Source organism: Halichoeres trimaculatus, unplaced genomic scaffold, assembly GCF_033239565.1.
Source record: "Halichoeres trimaculatus isolate MK-OKI-2021-1 unplaced genomic scaffold, fHalTri1.1 fHalTri1_scaffold_2, whole genome shotgun sequence".
Classification (NCBI taxonomy): domain Eukaryota; kingdom Metazoa; phylum Chordata; class Actinopteri; order Labriformes; family Labridae; genus Halichoeres; species Halichoeres trimaculatus.
This window is the reverse complement of record NW_027437180.1, coordinates 5,949,567-5,972,040: the sequence shown is the minus strand read 5'-3', so window position 1 is coordinate 5,972,040 and position 22,474 is coordinate 5,949,567. Positions and strand designations below refer to the sequence as shown.

At 38.9% G+C, this 22,474-nt stretch overlaps 1 protein-coding gene across 1 annotated transcript; it reads right to left on the bottom strand.

Moving 5' to 3' along the window:
• Positions 1-1,503: 1,503 nt before the first annotated feature.
• ccdc40 (coiled-coil domain 40 molecular ruler complex subunit) lies at positions 1,504-20,612 on the bottom strand. The gene is made up of 19 exons (XM_074697747.1): positions 20,323-20,612; positions 18,933-19,072; positions 18,602-18,680; positions 17,139-17,296; positions 16,914-16,997; positions 16,387-16,606; positions 15,626-15,783; positions 15,411-15,533; positions 13,965-14,086; positions 13,415-13,658; positions 13,098-13,280; positions 8,436-8,681; positions 8,098-8,311; positions 7,514-7,683; positions 7,327-7,418; positions 6,155-6,275; positions 4,089-4,274; positions 3,850-4,008; positions 1,504-2,187 (listed from the first exon to the last, which is right to left on the bottom strand). The coding sequence occupies exons 2-19, from the start codon at positions 19,014-19,016 to the stop codon at positions 1,936-1,938; spliced, it is 2,895 nt and encodes a 964-aa protein (XP_074553848.1). The 5' UTR covers positions 19,017-19,072; positions 20,323-20,612; the 3' UTR covers positions 1,504-1,935.
• Between the last annotated feature and the right edge of the window lie 1,862 nt (positions 20,613-22,474).

Sequence of the window (22,474 nt, the reverse complement as noted above, 5' to 3'; positions counted from 1 at the left end):
CGAACAGCTTATTCTGCTGTTGCTTTGACTCTATTTTGAGCTTCTGGTTGTAAATATCAGCATGTGTGAACATGGGCCTGGCTACAGTGGTCAGTAGGTGTCTGCACAAAGAATCAGTCTTGAAGTGGGCGTCCCAAAAAGACAACACCTGGAGAATTCTGTTTCTATCATGTATGTACTTTATTTTTTACATTCATGTTTCATGTTTTTCTGGCTTTATTTTGAAGTCATTTACTCTTCTGCTCCCTGATTGTTTTCTCCTCACCTGTTTCCCATTACCCTCATCCCCTCTTGTTTTCAACCACATATATCTGGCTGTTTTCCAAACATTAGCAGTGCCTACTATTGTGGCCAAAATTTAGTACCTAGTAGTCAGTATGCGAAAACTTGCAAAATCTGCAGTATGCCAAAAATCTGATCCAGGAAAATTTCTCAGTATGCAACGGACCAGTTTACCTGGCAAACTGTTTCCCACAATGCACTGCGCTGACGCTGTTTGTCAATGTGGGTGGCAGGTTTTGGTGAATTACCACTATCTAGTGGAATGAGTCAGCACTATAACTACAACACAACAACACTAATGTTAGACGGACCGTGAGATAGAAGTCAAGTAGTGAGAAAGAAACACCTGTAAATCTTGTCACTTCTGGTTGTAGAGAAGGAGTTTCCTTATGTATGACAATGTAACTCCAATTACAAAAATTTGTGTAAGGAATCTGATGGTAAAAAACATGCCTTTTTAGGCTGTTACATCAGCATCTCCTTTGAGCAGAAGCAGGACACTTGCCTTGGATTGGAAGGAAGTGGCTTCTAAGGCACTGCCTTCCAAGGCAAGGCAAGGCAAGGTACATGGGCTTTGGGAAACAGACTATGGCTGTTTTCGAATTCGCCTACTACATACTGCTTATGAAAGTAGTATGTAGTAGGCACTGCCTACTACATACTACTTTCATAAGCAGTATGTAGTATGACTGTTCAGTTAGGTTAATTTTTGTAGTATGCTATGCTGGTTTTCAGTTCGAAGAAAACGGAAGTTGGCTACGGCTGACTTTTTTTCCCAAAATAACTTTATTGAAAATGTAGAAAATAAACAAACCACGAGTAACTCATCTGCAAATATATATCCAGAGAGAGCGTTTTATATTAACTTTCAGTGGTGGAGATGATGAGGATTTAAAGATAAAAAAAGAAATGGCTCTTATATTTATATTCCTCTGCTACTCCGGTTGTTGTTGCTCCGCCCTCTGCCATTTTCACTTCTGATATGGGACCAGGCGCGTTGCATTGTGGGTAACAGTATGCGAAGCAGACTGATCCGATGCATACTGTGGATTTTTCCCGATTCAGTACGTCATCCGGGTGTTTTTCTCATACTACAACTCTGACATTTGTTCCCATACTGCATACTGCATACTGCATTTTGGTCGAATCAGTAGGCACTGCTAGTATAGTATGCGAATTCGAAAACAGCCTTTGACTGCCCCCCATGGTCAGGCTGACTGTGTAAGTGTTTACAAGTGAATGAACAGGTTTTCCAAGCGTAAAAGATTTTTTGGCAGGAGGCATTGCTAACGCAAAGAAATAATGACACAAATTTCTTTACTTTATGTTCTAAATGTATGTATATAATGGGTTTTGAAATTACTCCAATCATTTAAACAGCACAAAACCACAACCAGTTTCCAAACTGCCACTGGATTAAAAAGCATCAAATTTTCAGGGATAAAGTTTCCAGCATCCAAGGTCTTGTTTTATTATATTTTTTCACAATCACTTTCACAATCAAAGCACACAAAGCAAACAACAAATTAATAAACATCTAATTCTTTAAACTCATCTGTTATTCTGTCTCCACCCTTCATACCCCCCTGAATAGTCCCCAGTTTTTCTTCTGTACTACCATGCACTACCATGTTTAGATCCTCCCCCTCACTCTCAGGAAGTCCCCTGTTCTGGACCCTGTGTGCGTGCTGCCAGTGCTAGCATTACCCTGCGCAGCGCCTCCTGGTGCTGAGGAAACTCCTGACACACGCAGTGCAAGACGGCGCTGGTAGCGTGCACTCGCTCCATCTTGCTCTGCAAAGACGGATCAATGGATTCGCTGGTGGATAAGGCTTGGTAGCTGCCCTCGCTCACCTTCTGCAGCTTCTTGGTTCGACTCTGCAGAGTCACCAAGCGGGTCACGCTCTGTAGGGGGGGAGAGGCGGACAATGAGTGCTGACGGGTTTTTTGTTGTCTCAGTACCCAGAAGGTAGGACAAACAGTAAATGGTTGTTGCTGCTGTGGCTGTGTGTGGGTGTGGTAGTTATGAGTGGAAACAATGATGCACATGTCAATAAATCAACAGCCTGTCACACTTGACCCAAATATATGTTAAACAAACAGTCTCAACAAACCTTTGTTTGTCTGACAACTACAAGCAAAAGACTGGGGCTGCATTTAACAATCACGTGATTGTGACACCACTTTACTTTTACTTCTCAAGCAGCCAAACTAACTACTGACCAATGACTTGATTGGGGTGTTAAAAAACAACATTGATTTTTCCTGTTAGACGCTGAAACACTTAGTATGTTTTGGAAACTGCCAAAATATGTGATTAATGCAATGAAATAAATAAATAAATACCACTTAAAATGAATTAAGAGGTATCATATTGAATGAAAACCATGTCATGCATAAAGCAAAAAGGTATATGTTTGAATACTGATTTATCTATGTTGGAATTTTTATATTACTCCATGCCTCTCCTTGGTCATTTCTGTAAATTATCTCTATATGTGTTAAATCGTCACAAACCTGTATTTGGCCTTAATATTATCTGTTCACCCATTGGCTCATAGATAGACATAGCAATTCCAATCTCAGGGATGATAAATACTGAGGACACAGACTGGTTTATCAGAATTAACTGCATTACACTGGGCTATCAATCTATATAAATTATTTTAACTTAAGCCATCTGAGTCTCCTGAGTCTCCTTCATCAAGTGGTCAAGATTCCTGAAATTTCCCCAAAATTTTGGCGTTGTCGGTAGGATCTCAACACAACAATAACTGTTCAGAGCAAACTGTGTTTTTTTTTTTTTGCAGTTACTGTGTCTGAGTTTGAGGAGATCAAAAAGAAACCATAATATGTTTGATTGGTTGGAGCTTGACAAAAATTTAAATGTTAATGTGGAATAGAATCTCTCTACATTAAACTGGAGTATAAGGGCCACTTCATAGGAAAAGAAGAAGAAAAAAATGATTTTCAGACTTAAACCTAGGAATTCACTCCTACCTGTGACTTGGCCTGTCACTTAACCTTGGCTTAGGTATTTAGGGTGGCCACTGTGGTGACAGGTTGCAAGGGTAATTACTGGAAGTGTTACTTCATGGCCAAAACTTTCCACAGTGTGTTTCTCCACTAGTGTGACTGTATTCTGATAAAAACCATGATGAAAAGTAAAACTATGTGACTGTTTGTTCAATGAATATCTGAAGAGTTTGTTGGTATGATTGTATTGTGACTAGCCTGTCTCAGTCTCAGGTATTTCCGTTTCACAGTCTGGTTTGTTTCATGGTTTATCATGCACCTTCTGTCCGGTCCTGCCTAGAAAGGCTTGTGTAGCCGGTATGTTTGAGTATTGCACAATGATTATTATCTCTACTCTGATTGGTTAAGAAAAGATTTACACATTTCAACATAAAGAACAACCTGAATCACACAATATTCTGTGCAATACAATTTCAATATTTTCTTCACTGTTTTGTTATCTGTTATTGGGAGATGCAGTTAATACATGTCTTGACTGATCCTCCTGTAATATTTTAAGATCTAATCAACGTTACAGGAAGAACATCTTACGCTGTCTTTGGTGTCCTGGATATGTACATAGTCAGGGTTCAGAACAGAGCTGGTCCCACAGAGCTCTACCAGCCGCTGCCTCTGCTGTGAAAGCCTTTCCCCCAGACTGGCCTGGCTCTCCTGGAAGTCCCTTCTCGCCTGGTCACACTCAACCACGTGCTGCAATTATTCAGAACACATATTAGACCATTTTGGGACATGCCTTGCTCACATAAGCAGATCGTATTTCAGCATCATACCTTATGGGTGTCCTTGATCTTGCGCTGTAGGCCCTGTATGACACGGCTGAGCTCGCCTTTTGTTGCCTGTTTGGAAGTTTTTTTCATCGCCTCCCTGCGTAGCACAATGGTTTCCCTTCTCTCTACTGTTGCTTCACTCTCTCTGAGCAGCTGCTCCTGCTGCTTCATCAGCTGGTTGAGACGTACCTGAACAGAAACACACACACTCCAAATTAAAAACACACTAAAAAAAGCTAAAAAAAAAAAAAAAAGTAGGAGTGATTGTACAATTAGGGGAACATTTCAGGTATACAAAAAAAAGAAAAAAAAAAGTGCTTTTTTTGTTTCATATTCTATTTGATTGCAAATAATAAACATGGAATGTACTAAATTTATTAGTTGGAAAGCTTAAGCTCCAATGAATTCTTAAATATTTAAGTAACACAAAAAATTTTGGAGCATAATTTTGTCAACTGTGTTATGGACAAACGTTGTGAATATTTTTTCAACATAAATCCATATTTTACTAAATTTAGAGTTATACAAAATTTCTATGCAAGACTACTTTCCCTAGAAATGTCCCTCATCATTTGTATCACAGTTTAGCCAAAATTTAAAAGAATTATGACACAAAAATCACATGTAACATAGTTGACAACACATGTTAACACTGTTGACAGGACAAACCTGTCTCTACAACAATCAATTTTAAGATGGGTAACACAGTTGACGGGTAACACAGTTGACATTTTCTCCATTTTTTGGCCCTTGTGCTAACTGCTGGCCTTGAACATAGCTCAACTCGACCTCAGTCACCTCATATTTCTGTGCATTTTTTTTTACAGTTTTTTTTTAAAACATTTATAGTAGGAATACCAGAAAATGTTGGTAACACAGTTTAATGACAATTAATGCGACCCATGTACAGACAATCATTAAATAATAAATGATTAAATATTGATGAGGAGTTAAGATATGCCTCACTTTCTTCATGGTTCCCACCAAAAAGAATGTGACCTCAGCTGATGTAAGTCATGTGACTTTGGAGCAAACCATTGCTGATTTATAGGGTTTTTTTCAATGGGTATTATGGGGATTAAGTAACACATACACAAAATGAATTATTTTATTCATATAAATTATTAAAACAGTTTTTAAAACACCTTTGTTATTTTTTAATGATTATTTTAAACAAATTATTCTTAAAATAATATTCACAAACATGTATTTAAATGTTAATTTTGAAGGGCAAACCTGACATTTGAGAAATCAGACAGCACAAAAACTGCAAATTCAAACACGTGATTTGCATTTTTTGCCTAATAAATGACGTAACCTGTTCACTTTCTGTGTTAAATAAAAATGAAATAACACCAAAATGGACATTCCTTGAAATTAATACTTAGTGAAATTGATTAGTAAATCCCATGGACATGAAAACTACTCCTAATTATAGAATCACTTGGAGACAAAAAGATAGAAACCAGACTTTTACGTCTCGTGGATTTCACCTTTTAAATGACTGCAGAGGCTCAGCGGTTTAGTTTTTTCACCTTTGGCCTCTACCTTCACCACATGACTCAGCTTAAAAGGCCTGATACAGTTCTAGAAAATTAAACTTTCCTGAGGCCTTAACATTTACTGATGCGATTGGTCTTCTTGAAAACAAAGAACAACTTTCCACTGAGAGTCTGTCTACCTGGACGAATGTTCCACTGTATATAAATGTGGGAAACTTGTCACATGTCTTTACACACATTTGTTTCAATAACAAATGTCTGTTGATTTTCTCTACAGCCCAAATTCCTGTATTTTTTTGTCTCTTAACAATATTTTTTTAAAACAGAAAGTAAAAATAAATCTACATGGGGATAGATCTGAGTTTTAGCATGAGAGGAGATGCAGTCTGCTGAAACAGATCTGATAGTCTGTGGAAAAACTGTTCTACAGGAACTACCTCTTTATTTTCATTGTTGACATATGGGTTGTTGGATTCTACACCAGGTAGAGAAAAAAAAAAAGCCAATTCAAACTGGAAAAAACAGAAACACGACATAGCCACTGGTATAAACGTGTTGTGGTGTTACCTCCATACGGTGAATTTCAGCCTTCATCATCTGGATGTCTCCCTGGCCCACCTCTGTGTCCACAACAGAACGAGTCTCTTTAACAAGCAGGATCTTCTTCTCCCACAGAAAAATCTGTCGCCTAATGGACACGAACGCACACAAACACGCCAAACCAAGATTGAACAAACCATGAAATGGTATATAAAATCACTGCTGGTAGATTAATTTGATACTTATGAATTACTTAATCCAAATTTTCAAACATTCAATAGTCCAGACATAATCCCAGTTGATTACCAAACAGACACAGGCTGTTTTCCAAACCACTTACTACATACTGTAAATTTACTATGAAGTAGGAACTACTATGAGTGTTCTGTTGGGTCTGATTTTTAGTAAACTACTCTGTTTCTCAGTTTCGGAAAGTGGAGCTACAAATGATGGATTTTACTTTGCCTTTATTATAGATATACAACCCAAACTTTGGGTAGGTCTTGTTATTTTCAATTAATTTGTTAATTATATCACCGCAGAATGATTGAATTTGATTTTTAATCTGACATCAAAAGTTAAATTGTTCACTGAAAATAATTAAGGAAGGGAGTTTTATTTTTACAGCTGATGGAAAAGACACTTCTACGTAATCCATATATGGTTTTTGTAGAGGTAATGGATCTTTTATAACTGGAAGTAACCAGATTTACTTGTGTTTCTTTGGCATAACTTTATTTCTATCTCACAAACCGTCTAATGTTAGTGTTGTTGTATTGTAGTTGTAATGCCGACTCATTCCAGTAGATGGTGGAAACTGACTCAAACCTGCCACCCACAAAGACAAACAGCGTTAGTGCCATGCATTGTGGGAAACAGTATGCCAGTAGACTGGTCTGTGGCATACTGAGAAATTTTCCTGGATCAGGATCAGGACATCCAGGGATATTTGGCATACTGCATGTTTTTCAATCAATCAATCAAAATTTATTTATAGAGCACTTTACAACACTCAAGGTGACCAAAGTGCTTTCCAGATAAAAAAAGTTATGATAGGAGTTCAAGTTTTGAATACTGACTACTACAGACTGAATTTCAGCCAAAATAGTAGGCACTACTAGTGTAGTATGTGGTTTGGAAAACAGCCACAGTACACATAATCTCATGACACATAAACAGAAAAGATGAAAGTGACTGACTGAGCCTCCAGCTGAGTGTTGAGGAGTCCCTCTTTCTCCTTCAGGATCTTCTCCTGTTTCATCTGCATCTCAATGGAGTCTTGCTCTGCCTCCTTTAAATGTTAAATTACATGTAAAATCCATTTCAATATTTTGTAGGAAAAAAAAATCTGGACCATAGCAGTGATTAAGTAATGTTTTGAAGTGCCTTGAGTCTGTGGAGGAAGTCGGTCTCCACCAGTGCGTTCTCCTGCTCCAACGCCACGCTGAGCTGCCTGCGCTTACCCAGCAGGGTGTTGAGCTTCAGCAGGTCTGTTCTCAGCACCTTCTCATCTTTCTCCAGCTCCGTCTCATCACGGTGCTCGGTTTCTTCCTGACCTGGAGGGTGAGGAGAAGTTTGAAAAAAGAATCAGGAGAGTTTTAACACAGTTGCTTTTCGAAGGACTTCATAGTTTCCAGGCTCAAACTGTCACACTTCTCTGGAGATACTGGAACAAGAACGGCCAGTTTACACATTCTGAAATCGAAATGAGGAAACACTGCAACTGCAATAGCCAACATACCAAAACTTGTAGCCACTTCACTTTTTCTTTCTTTATTCATTTTTTACACATTTAGATCTAGAAGTAACAATACTCAGTATCCTACTCTTCCACAGCGCGGCTTGGCTTCTGTAGGATCAGGGCAGCAAGGCTACATCACACATTAATGGTATTGTTTTAGCTGTCAGACTAATCTGACCAAATATTATGAAAATGTGTCTTCTTAGTCGCACATATGTGTGTTGCTTACCCTCCAGGCAGACTCTCTTCTGCAGCATGCCTGTGTACTCAATCTGAATTTTGAGCATGTTCATGCGGTTGGTTTCTCTCTCATTGGTCAGTCTTTTCAGTATCCCCATCCGTGTCATCCTGAGCACCTCGGAACTGTTAATATTTCCTTCCACCTCTTCAATACGAGCCATCAGTTCCCATATCTTGATCTGCATGGGACTGAGGTCTTCATGCTGTGAATAAATGCAGATGAATCAAAAAGAAGACGTGTGATTTTGAAATATGACTGTAAAAGATACTGATAGTAAATTCACATTTCCTGGAAACAAACAAACAAACAGACACTGCTTCACTCACCCCAGTGCTGGCTGCAATTTGATGGATTTTTTTGTGATAGAGAGCTACAGTGTCCTCCTTCTGCCCTATGAGCTGGACGAAGGAGGAAATCTTTGCCTCTGTGATGGTCGTTAGCTTGTTGTTCTTCGCGATCTCTTCATCTAGAGCCTCCTGGATGAGAGCAAGGCCGTCTAGATGTTGGCTGACTTCGCTGCCCTCTAGCTCTACACTCACTCTGCTGTTCTCCAGCTGCAACAGCTGAGAGATCTAAAGGAGAGGAAGAAAACAAGCAACCCAGAAACGCATTATTACCAAGCAGTAGAGTAGTTCATAGTTTAGTTTCCTCTTTGGAGCCGACAAAGCAGCTTATTCCAGTGCAATCACAGCCATCTTCACTTGGTTGCACCAGACTCTCTGCTCAGATGTTGATAGTTTCCTTTCATGTGTCTACAGCAATAGGTAGACATTCAACCCATATTCCAGTGATAACACTGTATCAAATAAACATTACTCAAATCTATGCTCAGATATGAAGATTCAACTCAAGAATTTCACATTTTAGAGTTGATATTTTCCTTAAAGAAAGCGAAAATTCAATATAAGTTAGACCAAATAAGTGTAAACTGAAATGTTTCAATTATTCTTCAGTTTGACTTTGATCAGTATGGCCTTCAGCTAAGAGAATGAAAAACAAAGTTTGAATTTCAGTGGATCAGTTAATCTCTCTATAAGCACAGAGAATCTCTGAGTCTATTTCAGAAATAGTGGTAGGACTTGATTAAAAAATTAATCCAATTAATTATGCCATTTGTAATTAATTAATCGTAATTAATCACATTTTAATCACATCAATATTCAACATCAGAAGCAACACTTTTCAATTCAAACAGATTTTGGTAGAACTAAATCATTAAATATTCTCATACGCAAGTTTAAACAACAAAATCCTGTTTATTTTGTTCAGAAGATGTTTTTTTGAGGACACTACTTTCAAGTACATTCATCAGCCATTATGTGGTAAATAGTGCTGTCAGGAGATTAAAAAATAATCTTATTAATTACAGGATTTGTAATTTATTGATCTAATTAATCACATTTTAATCTTATGTCTGCTTAAGGTCCCCACATCAAGAATTTGAATTCTAAGGCATTACAAAATCAAAGTGCATGACTAATGAGTGAATGAATGTATTCCAATGAATACACGAAAAAGAGAAGATTTGCAAATCTTTTTTTTCTTTCAACTGAAAAATATTAATTAAAATGTCTGTGTTTCCTGCCATTGACATTCCATTACTGTTTACTATCTACTCTCTATCGCTATAGAATTAAATTATATTTTTCAGCGGAGGGAGGCGGGGTCTGGACGAGCTTGTCAATCAAAATCCTGCTCGTAAACTACTGTGGGTGAGAGCTGTGCGCTCTTTAGACGAGAGCTCAGCATGGATATGAGGAGAAATGTGAGATGACAGAGACACAGAGAGACGCTGCGAGTCAGAAAACTTCAGCCAGCTCACGCTCCAACTGAGGATGCGTTGCTGTAGCTCAGAGAGGAAGAGCGGCGACATCATGAGAAAAGACGATGGAGATCATGGAGAGGAGCAAAGGATGGAGCGCCCGGGATGAACACGATCAAAAAAGTTTGATTTGTCTGTTTTTTGGACCAAAAACAGGAAAAGAGACATAAAAGAAGAGAGTCCACTCTTCTTAAGTAACTTTGGTGTTTACATGGTCAGAGAAAACAAGATTATTTGGGTCTTAAAAGATCATTCAAGATGCTCTGAAAATGGCCGGTAGCTAATGAGTTAATCTTGCGTTGATTTTTATAACGCGTTAACGTGCGGTGTAATTAATTAATCTAATTCAAGCGTTAAAGTCACAGCCCTATTCACAACATGAATTAAATAATCATTGGGTGGACTGCTGATAGAGGAAGACTTTGATTAATGTCTACATGACAGTCATCAACACACTCCACAAGGAGGGTGAGCCAAAGAAGGCCCCTGCTGAAAAGATCGGCTGCCAGCAAAGTGCTGTGTCAAAGTGTATTAGCCCTGTAAAGCCTGACCCACTGGAAGAAACGCAGAAATTCAAAAAAAATTTTTTTTTTTTTAGAACATTGATGTCTATTAATCCCTTGAACAGAATGCACAAAAGTTGCTGTATCATTTTGTTTATGATGTATTTTTCTATCAAATTTGATAAATTGGGTAGTTTGGGCAAGTCTGAAGTCTTTCACTGCAGAGAATACTTTTTTGGAAAATGAGTCACAATTTAGATGTTATTCTAAGAGCAGCTTCTTGAAAGTTAAGCCTGGCTCACACTACAGGATTCTCGCCCCGATTTAACCCAGATTCGGTCCTCCCAACAATCGGGGAGGAAATCTGGTCGGTGACTAAAATCGGCCCAGACGTACGGGCAAGATTATCTTCTAGTGTGAGCGGTTGACAGATGAATCTTTAGCCCCACGATCATCTCACAGACTCGTCGGAACCGCCCTGATGATTTTTAAACATGTTTGATATTAATCTGGGTGATCACAACATTCATTCTCACTGAGGATGACAACGGACAATTAGAAAGAGCCCCAGAGACCGGACAACAGACAACAAACGCAGGCTCAAAGTGCAACTGAAAGGCTCCGGGTCAGCTGACTGCGCGCTCCACTGGCCCACTCGAGCCAGTTCAATAATGCCTTTAAAAATAACACATAACCACGCCATTTTCATACAGTAGCAAACTGTTGTTTTATCAGTGATTGGTGTGAGATCATGCCATTATTGGCTTATACAGCAACAGTTTCACCTCTGTCCCTCTGCGTGCATAATGGATGAAAGGCACCGCTGCAGACAGCTCCGCTTCTCTCTCCTCCTGTCCTACCAGTGCGCTAAAAACCTCAGATCAAACAACTGAGCACATGTGGTGCATCACTCTCTTTGGTCAAATAATCTTGGTGAAATCCTGTAGTGTGTGCTGGTCAGTATTATCAAATCTTGTTGTTAGAGTGTGCTTAAGATTTAAGAGAAGATGATCTGTGAAGGTTCTCCTTATGTGTGAGATACAACCCAATTTCAGAATCTCATAAGATTTTTAAAATCCTGTAGTGTGAGCCAGGCTTTAGCAATGATCTTCCTGGAAAAAAATATGTTGAACCATTTTGAAAAGGGCAAAAACACAACTTCAGCTACCTGCCTAGAGCAGGGATGTCCAACTCGTGCCATGGAGGGCCAAGAGGCTGCAGGTTTTCTTTCCAACCAAGAACTCCACCAGCTGATTCCACTGATTACCTCACCTTCAAGCAGAGAGCAGGGACTAATCAGTGAAATCAGCTGGTGGAGTTCTTGGTTGGAAAGAAAACCTGCAGCCTCTTGGCCCTCCATGGCACGAGTTGGACATCCCTGGCCTAGAGGAATGATGGTCCTCAAGGGAGTAAAATAATTTTTTAAATTGTTTTAACAGGTTTTTAGGAAACTATTTTGTTGGTAGGATAGAGATCTTTAAAACTCATGTATTTAATATGATACGTTTGACAATATAGAGTTAAGAGAAAGTTGACTCAAAGGCAGAGGGGTCAAGTAACTAAGTAAAAATACTTAACTACCTTACTTAAGTAAAAATTTTGGGTATCTATACTGTACTTGCATAATTATTTTTTGCTGACTTTTACGTCTACTCCTTACATTTTCTGGCAAATATCTGCGCTTTCTACCATGCACGTTTTAGAAATAGCCTCACTACCCCTGTTTCATTTCAGGTGGCCATCGTTCAAAAGGACACACTCCAAAAAAAGTGAAAACCTATCCTAAAATCGCTAAAATTGCGCAATCCCAAAAAAGTGAATCATATTTATACATAACATCCATCTACAATTAAATACTGTTCCAACACCATATTGGTTTGTACGCGATCCATCACACCTGCACATGACAGAAATCACGGCACACTTCAGCAATGACATAACAGACGTATGTAGCATAGTGTGAAGATGTCCATGGCAGAGACCCAGTTACTTTTATACTTTAAGTAGCCTTAAAACCAGTACTTTTATACTTTTCCTTGAGTAAAAAGCTTGACGTTGAAACTTCAACTTCTACAAAAGTCTTTTAAAACCCTACTATCTATACTTCTACTTGAGTAATGAATGTGAATTCTTTTGACACCTCTGCTCAAAGGGAAAGCGTGGCTGGAAAAGGAGCGCAAGCAAAAACAATAACTGCTTGAGATGAATGTCAAGAAAGGACAGACACCTGCCCACACTGCCAAAACTACCACAAAATGGCTTGATGACCACAATACTACTGAGCTTTCTTGGGCAGCCATTTTTTTAGCCTTGACCCCTTTTGAGCTTCAATATCAATGTCATTAATTTTCTCAATGTCCCATTTTTCTCTTATAAATACAGCAGCCCAGTTACAATAACGCTCAGCTGACAGTTATAATTTCACTCTACTTTTGCAGAGCTGTTAGCAGTTGAATTATTAAACAAGACTTCTTTTTGCAACAAAGCTTGTTCTCAAATAAAAAGAGCAAACTTCGCCATTGATGAATGCATAACTGCTCATTTAACTGTCGACTGACAGCACTAAAAGAGGGTAATTGATTTTGGAATTAGAGCTGTTGAGTTTTGCTGCCTTACACATCCAGAATTCTTTTTTCTTTTTCTGTTTCTAAACCCCAAATTACCATTTCCCTCTTCCGTGTGTCCATCTTGCTGGTGAGCCTTTGGGAGTATTTGGCAGCTTTGTTGTGGGTGAGTTCCTGCTGCATATTAGTCATGATCATGTCCTCCAACTCCAGACGCACAGCACTCTCTTTCTCCAGCTGCTTCCTCTGATCGTTCGCTTCAAGCTGGTAAGTGCTGCTTTCCTAAAACAAAGAAGAAGGAGAGGTGGAGGGTGTAATGGCTTTAGAGGAAAGAAAAAGTGTCTCATTGAACAGGACAGCCCTCTGGAAAAAATAAACTTCAGAGGTGTTAAGTAAAAGCCTGGTTGTGTTTCTACCTTTGACAAAGCGGCGAGGGTGCGCCCAGTCTCCCTCAGGGTATGAAGGCAGGTAGTGTAGTGGGCGTGCTGGGCTTCTTTCTGTGTTTGCTTCTGACTGATCTGCTTTTTTGATGTGCTGCCATCCATCTGAGACCACTTGAGCTGAATAGTCAGTCTCTCATTTTGCTCCTGCTCCTCAGAGACAAACCTCTTGTAGCCTTCAATCTCTCTGTCCAGTAGGATCCTCTGGTGTGTAACAGCACTGGAAAGAAAGGTGTTTTAGGTTAAATGGGTGTTTACTTTTATTTTGGTATATCTCACCCCTTTGACTATATTTCTATGTATATTTTGACATACATTTGTCCATGTTGATACAGACAAGTGATAAATCTTTACATCTTAAACACAGCAATCTGACATCCTGTCTTTGCAGAGGGACACTATAACCCTGGTGGTGTTTATGAATGAAGTTGTGCAGGGATGCCCTCGGTTACATGTAGGACATTTTGACTTAACTCTCTGGATTAAAAGAGCAGCATATTCAGCTTCCCCTCGCCCTCTTCCTCACCGCATGGCCTCCAGCATTGCACTGAATGCCTCGTCCCGTCTCCTCATGCCGTTCAGGCTGCTGTTCCACTGCTGCAGCAGCTGTCGATGAGCCATCGCCAGAGACTCCATTTCCATCTCAGCCTGCCGACGTAAAGAAACATGAGACGAAAAACTGTATTTGAGACTGATGGAGCCACTTCTTGAATATTGTTTAACCCTTGTGTGGTATTAGTATTGCGGTTACTTAGCCAGTGTTTATGGGTCTATTTATGGGATAGTGTATGAGAAAAAAAAGGTTGGTACCCGCAAGACAAAAGGGGAAAATGTGCGGGAATGTAAGAGTGGATGGTGTTTGTTGAATTTTCAACAATGTTTCAACTGTCAAGCACACACGCACGCACGAATACACACAGACAGACACACACACACACACCTTGTGCAGGAACAGGAGGGGCAGAAAACACTATCAGGAGGCCCAGAAAGGAGTTCCACGTTCCACACTTTTATTAGCCCCGGGTCCAGTGGACCAAAACACCCTGAATGTAATATAAGTGCATAGGGTGGGTGTATAGTATGTGGTCAGAGAAAATGTGTTTTGAGCCAAAGCCAATGAATTTCAGGTTGAAAAAATAATAAATTGTTTCATTTTTCTTTACACGAAAAAGGGTCCCACAGACTCAAATACCATACAAGGGTTAAAAGAGGCTGAAGGGACAACACCATGCGATGTTCTTGACTTCAGCAGTCTCATTGCTCCTGTGTACAACAAGTTTTCAACAAGTTGCCTTGAACTTTCAATCTTTTCAAATTTGTATTAATATCTAAAGTCCTTGTTGGTGACAACATCAGTCTCAACCCACAGGTGTCTACTGTGTGTGCTCCATAGACTGTAAAAACAATGGACATCATCTTGCTCGGCTTGAAGTGAGGTCACCACAACAGTTCCCCCTGGTGGCTGGCTGCAGTATAGGTCAAAAAATCCATCTCCCCAGCCATTCCAGATGGGCTGTGGTCAAACTTTAAAAAATGAATACACCATGTAGAAATGTTTCTTACATCTGATTGTTGTGGTGATTTGAAGATATCATTTGGCTGCCTTGTATTCAGGTCCTCTTTTTTTTCTGAAAAGTTTTGTTTTCTTTAGTTATAAGAGGTTAAAAAAGAGGTTCTATGTCACGTTTAACAATGATTGACAGCTGCCGTTCTTGTGTATTTTTTGGGGGATTGTAAAATATGTCAGGAGGGACAGCCAAGAAGAGATTAGACTCTTCTAAATTTTGTCACCTGGCCCCACTCAGATTCTCCCAGAATCCCTCACAGTTTCTACAGCGCAGACTCTGGCTGCACAACTGCTACAATGGTGGCGCCTGTGACGGGGGTATTCTGGCTTAAAAACCGCACAATGGTAAATGACAGAGCCAAGCTGTCCACTCTATATACAGTCTACAGTGTGCTCATGAGTTACCTCAGAGAGACCGTCTTTGGCCGCCTGTGTCTCTTCTGCTTGGGCAGAAGTCTGGGCCTCATACATCGCTATCTGCTGCGTCAGCCTCTCCATGTCCTTAGTTAAACGTTCCACATATAAATCCTGGTGATACAATAAATCATAGCAAGTTATCTCATGGTGCCTCATGCAATCAAAACTTGAACAACTGTTTGAAACGGTGCTTGTTCTCGTGCCTGTTTTAATTTCTGCTCTTCGGCTTGTCTCTTCTCATCTCCCACTTTGCGCCTGGCATTCTCCATAGCTCTCACTTGAGAGTGCAAATCCTCACTCACTCCTTTTGTGAAGATGAGATTCAGCATCAGGTTGTCTAGCCCAGTCTGTAGCTTCGACACTAGGGAAAAAAGATAAAGTGTATTAAACCTTTGCTGACTTGCACTGTTGCACTTCTGCCTCTTTAGGTTTAGCTTAAAAACCTGAAATCTGAATGATAGTTTATTAAAGAATAGACCTCAATCAGGCTTTATCACGTTGTTTCAACCAATTCATTCTCAGCAAAGTTTGAACCCCTGAGCTTCAGTGTTTGTGGTTTCCATAAAAACACTAAACATCTGAACTTGTATCACTTTAAGAGATTGAACCATCAACATAAACAGATTAGATGATGTCACCAATCACTTCAAAAAGAATTTAAAATTATGATCAAACTTCATAAATCCCTGTTGTTAAGGCATATATCTGCATAGTTTACGAACTCAGCTGTGGGAGAAATGTTCTATTTTGTTTCTGAAGATGACCAAAAAACCCTCTAAACATTAAATGTCACAGTTCCACAAACTAAAATCCAGGCCTGTCCTCTTAAACATTCTGTAGCAGCTTGTTTCCCATACATAAATTAGTCATTGATTATTTATTCATGAAGTAAAACTGGTAGAAACTAAGTGAAAAATAAAATCTAGAGTCAACAACAAAGCAAAAACTACCACATCAGTCTTACCCTTGGCTTTTGCGTCACTGTTCTGTCGGCTACCACCAGAGTACTGTCCCTTTGTCACCTCCACTTCATCCTGCGTCTGTCGATGTTTGGCCTCAGCCTGTGCCTTGGTATGATGACGGTCTTCCAGCTTGTTCCTGAGTCTGCTGAACTGTGCCTGGATCTTGTAGAGCTCAACGTATAATTCCCCTCTGTGATTTTCAGCTGCCTTCTCCACAGGGTGCTGGGGAAATTCATGCAATTACTTTATTGGTGCTTCAGGAAATCTTTGGATGATTTTGCCTTTCAATGTAACATTCATCAGGTTTTGTATGCAATTTCCATATGGGTCAACAGCACCATCTACTGGACACATTGAGGCATAACACATCAGGGGGCACAGGGAAACAAAACTTGTAGGCTCTAGATATTACATCATCTTGTTTTCCATCTTTATGCCCATGTATGTGAAAGCAAAGAAGACAAGAGCTAGATTAAAAATTATAAAAAGACTTTTAAAAAAATGTGTGTATTAACAATAATAATCCCACCTTTTCCCTCAGATCCAGATCGATCCTCTCTAACTGCTTTCTCAGCTGGCTGCTCAGGGCCACTTGCTGCCTCCTGACCAGGGGCTGCCAACACATCAAGCATATCAATACAATCATGACTGTCATATAAACATGTAAGAGTCTTGTATATGTATGGTTTGGGGCACTTGATACCATTATTCAGTTTTAGAAGCAAAAACCGTGAAACAATAAAAATGTACAAACATGCTCAGGGCCAAGAACAAAAAACTCTTCCTCCTCCTCTTCTTCCCCTTCTTCCACTTCCTCTTCCTCTGGCAGAGGATCTTGATCCTCCATGTCTTCAGATACATGTAGGGCTAAGATGTGAGGTATGGATGGTACTTGAGAAACATTTTCCTGCACTAAAACACAAAAGACAGTTTTTAATCTATCGCAGCATCTTGATATAAACATTGTGAGTGTTAAAGTCTTAGAAGTTATGTAACTGAAAGAGTTTTTTGTCAAACAATTTTCTAAGAGAGCATTGTTTCCTCCTTTGGCAGGCCTAGTGGTGACAATTTTTTGGGATTAAATTGTCACAAAGTAAGGTTTACGGCTACTTGAAGGGGACATATCATGCTGATCTGTGGTTTCATACTTACATATAAAATAATAAGTTGAAAACAAGACCTTAGACCCCCTGAATTTTCAAAAAATGAGATATTGTATTTTTTCTGATATCCTAGAACGAGATTTGATGCCTCTGAAAATAGGTCATTGCCATTTGGCCGCGAGATTTCGACTGTCGTGACGACACGAGGATCCTTTGTTTTTATTGGAGTAATCTGATAAAGCAGCTCCTCCTCTGTGATGTCAGTTAGTCACACAACCACCACCGAGGGATACACCCACCAAGAGCCGAGTATAAAGGTATAAACTATAAATGTTACAGTACCGGTTTGACTCACCACACTGAAGCTTCCTGAGATGATCTGTGTCCAGGTGGATTTTCTTCCTCTTGAGCTGCAGAACCGTCCGGGTCTGACTCGGGGTCCAATACTAAAGGACGTATCCTACACTCTGCCATTTTATTACTGCTATCAATGCCTTACAGTGAAGTTTTGGCAAACAGCAAACTCGCTCGGTCTGCTCCATTCAATGTGGTGATTTTGTAAATACTGCCATGTTGCAAAAACTGCCCCCTGGCTCTACCCCCTCCGCCCCTCTGATAGAACTGACCAATCAGAGCACAAAGGGCTGTGACGTTGCAAGGTTACTGGAGGTCATTCTGGAAACTGAGCGTTTCAACGAGATCTTCAGAATGACCTAAACTGAGGATATTGAGAACGCTACTGTGGGGAAATGAAGGAACTAAATGACTTGTACTGAGGGCAGAAATGCTTTACAGGCATCCTAGTCTGGCATAGTGAAAAGGAGAAACAAGCATGATATGTCCCCTTTAAGTTCGGTTGAAGTAAATAAACCACCAATTGTTCATTTGATCTGTTATATTAAAACTGAACTCATTAATAAGAAGCAAAAATGCTTAAATGGAGTATTTTAACTTTGTCATATATGAAAATTGACAGAAAATCAGCAAAAGACTTGTTATTCATTTCTCTCGTGTTTACAAACCAGTGAGAAGCAATGTGGTAAATGATTTTGTGATGCCTGACACAGAGTTGCTTTGTACCTGTAATCAGAACATATTTATTAGTGACACTGACCTGAGTTGGAAGCTGCAGCAAAATCCTCATCGACTGCAGTCGAGGCACCCAGCTCTGATCGTGACTGATCCTGTGAGTCCTGTGGATAAACAAACAGAAAGCCTGCATGTTGGTCTGTGATTGGACCATTTCATTTGTGTTTAAAGAACAAATCTTAATCGGACTCCCTGTTGACTTATATTTTACACACTCAGTAGCATAAACAAAAAGTGTCCCAGCATTGCCATTGAAAACATATGCACCAAAGTTCACTTTAATTTATAAAGATTTATAGAAACAAGTAGTTCAGAATAATACATTGCATCAAAGAAAATGGTGAAAAAGAGTTAACCTCTTGAGCCGGTGGAAGAGATGCATCTGTGACACCTCCATCCTCTCTTTCACCCTCTTTCTCTTCTTGGATTGAGTTTTCCATCCTTTTTTCTTTCTGCTTATTCCTGCTTCCTCCAAAAGCAGCACTCTGTGTGAGAGCTGTGATAAGTTAGGAAAGGTGATGTGAGATGAGACAAGATAAAGTCAGATAATGTGATATAAGATGAGATATGATACATGTATATAACCTAACATTCCAATGTTATATATATTTGTATACCTTTAATAGGCAGCATTAGTTTTATTCCTGTTGAAATTCCAGATTAATTTACCTATGCATTAAATGACTACCGGAGTTAAGAATTCTGACTCCTTAAGTTATAAAACACGTCAGACTATCTGTATAAAATCAATTATTATCAATTATTCTTAACTTAATAAACTTTCTATTGGTATTTTTTTTTTCTCTGGGGTACCTTTCAGCACACCCATTTTAACTTTAAAAAGGACAACTTGACTGGCTGCAGATATATATTTTATTTCCTACTGTTAAATATTTTTTTCTTTTTTTTTTGTAAAAAATAAATAAATAAAATGAAATAAAAGATTATGTTTCTGAAAAAAGGAAGAACAGTTTATTATTTGAGACTGTTAATTTATATTTTTCTGAGTGTAAACCAAAGATAAAGCCTTGATATAAAAACTATAGATTGGGCATCATGAGCACAGGCTGGATCTTCATGAGAAGCATTGAGGGGTGCCTGGGTTGGGCTAAAGTGGGATCAAATGAGACATGTTTAGGAACTTACCTGAAAGTATACTGTTTTAGGTGATTTCAGGTAAATTGAGACTCAGGATTTATTGGGAAAGTTGAAGATAAATGCTCAGGGTTTCTGTGTTTAAAGTTAAAATTAAAACCAGCAAGTACAGAGCTTGCTTTGGAAGAAGGTGACCAAAATCACATGACTAATTTAATGTGTGAGGGTGTCAAACTAGAAGTTCACCACGAATAAAAGATAAGAGAAATTTAACTCGTATTTAAGGGCATACATTTCAAAATAGTTATATAAAAGTTATCTACAGGTATGAATGATGTCAAAGGATAAGACAATAAACTCATATTTTCCAGGTGTCTTTCCATTTCACAAATTTGTGATTTTCTTGGTGTTTTAAATTACTAAAACATTATACCTGAATTCACCTTGGAATATTAAATAGCCTACATTAAAGGGAATATGGCACCGCAGCCATAACTACATCGACATTATACGTAAAGTCTGAACGTGAATCTGCGACCAGCTGGCTTAGGGCTTGATATCGTAATTACACAGCTTTTTTTGAAAAACAAATTCATTAATCAAATAATATAAGCAAATAAATTTGATTTGACCAACGGTGAAGCTACTTACCGCTGACACCAGAGCAGACTGCAACCGCTGCTAGGCAACGGCAAACTTCCTCTTGAGTGAGGGGGCGGGGAAAGAGCGGAAGTGGCGAAGGCAGATCAGAGCAAAATGAAAATATGCTGAGTGATCCATTTTTGTCACAACTTTAGTAATTTGAAGAAACAGGCAGCTCTGTCCACTTGAATGAAGGTCTTCAGAGAGGCGTTGGTGGTTGGTACAGAGGTTGGTAATTAACTAACCTCTTTTAACCAGCGTTGTGGTTGTAATTCCGATGTGTAGATGTGTTTGCTTTAGCGTTGTAGCTTTTGGGGATGGTCTGACACATACCGGCCACCGTACTCCCGTATCACCATAGACATAATACAGAGTCAGACAGACTCTTTATTATGTCTATGCGTATCACTGCCTATATGCTATATATGCTGGGCAAAAGTTTGTCATTACATCTATTTGAGGAAATTATAGCCTTTCTTATAAACAGACACAACCCTTGTGTATTTTGATCTTATGAGGATTTTTATTTTAGAACATCAATTCATTTTTCTATAAGACCAAAGCAAAGATGAAGTGCAACAAGAACAACAATGCATCATGAAATAACTCCTCTATTGAAACCTCAGGTTGATGAGCTTTTGGTAAGCTGTGAAAAGACGCCCCCTGCTGGGTTAATAGAGATCATGAGTACTACATGCAATTACAAAGACACATACTTCTGTATAGGGCTGAACGATTTTGGAAAATAATGTAATTGCGATTTTTTTTAGACCAATATTGCGATTGCGGTGCAGCATACATTTTTTAAAATTATTTATGTATTATTTATCTTCTGCATTGTCCACTTGACACACGTTTTAAGTCATTTTATTGTATGACTAACCAACAAAAGATACTGTTAGCATTTAAACAAGTCTTTTTTGCATTTCTTAACTGAAAAAGAAAAATGAACACTGAAATTTTACTAACCTCCAGTTGTCAGTAAGAGTAACAAGCCATACAGAATAAAGTGATCAAAGGGTATGGCTCTACGATGTACTGGTTGGAGCTTAGTAGCCCACAGGGGTTTTGTTTTTGCCAGAAAAAAACAGCATTTTGACTTTTGCTGGTTTTTAAGAGAGAACAAGTACAAGTATCTATATTCCCTCCATGAAACATTAAACTTTTTTTTTTTTTTTTTTTTTTTAACTGTGGCCTTTGCGATTTGAAAATTGCATTCTATAACATTGCGATGTCGGTTGAAAATCGATTAATTGTTCAGCCCTACTTCAGTAGTACTAAATGCATGAATATTTCCATTAATGAGAAGGGGCAATACGAACTAACACTAAACAAGACTAAACAACCACTCATCCAGCTCTTCTTTGCTCTGCTTTAAACTGGTAAGGTACATCCAGAGCTATAGAGATAGTAAGAGTTTCGACATTCCCTTAAGACGCTGTTGTATGCTTTCTTCCGGTCTACTTCCAGGTTGTGGAGCTTCGAATAGTTCCAAACACCACTTCTAGCGACAGACACTGAGTATTGAGTATATTAACAGGTAAGTCGTTTAAAAAGCTACCCCTTTTGAATTTTCAATCGTCTTTTTTTATCAGAGGTTTGCTATGATGCATATGCTTTAATTGTATATGCACAGCGTAATTATATAGATTTTTTTTTTATCTCAGTTGGTGTCCAACTTCCTGATACTTTTTAAGTTGACTCTTGCTAACTGTGACTGTATGTTGGATAAATTGATTAAATCGCCATCGCTATTTGCTGTGAACTCCATATGAGAGGTGATTTGTGATGCATAAATGTATCTGTAAGTGTGTGTATAGGTAGATAACTGACTTTAAGGCATTGCCACACCTGCTATTATTAGCTCGACTTTGCTAGTGATAAAAGTATCTCCAGGAGTAAATTGGTTAAAGCACTACCTCTTTCTAACTATCCGCTCTCCATATTTTATCAGAGGCTCTTTGTGATGCATAGCTTTGTACTTATCAGCCTTTGTATGTGCAAATCGTAATGGAAACTTGTGAACTATAAATGACCCAGGTCAAGAATAAAACTACTAACTAACTAAACCAAAGTGGTTTTTTTTTTTTTTTTTCCGGTGCGAAGTATAGAATAGAATAGAATAGAATCACAACAGTCAGTTCATGATTAAAAGAAGATA

Bases quoted from the DNA above. Each gene is read 5' to 3' on its own strand.
- ccdc40 (XM_074697747.1), bottom strand. From the start codon at position 19,016: ATGGAAAACTCAATCCAAGAAGAGAAAGAGGGTGAAAGAGAGGATGGA. The intron at 8,682-13,097 runs GTAATTTGGGGT...CCTCTCCTTTAG, and splicing joins ACACACGGAAGAGGGAAATG to ATCTCTCAGCTGTTGCAGCT. The intron at 2,188-3,849 runs GTAAGATGTTCT...CCCCCCCTACAG, and splicing joins TCCAGGACACCAAAGACAGC to AGCGTGACCCGCTTGGTGAC.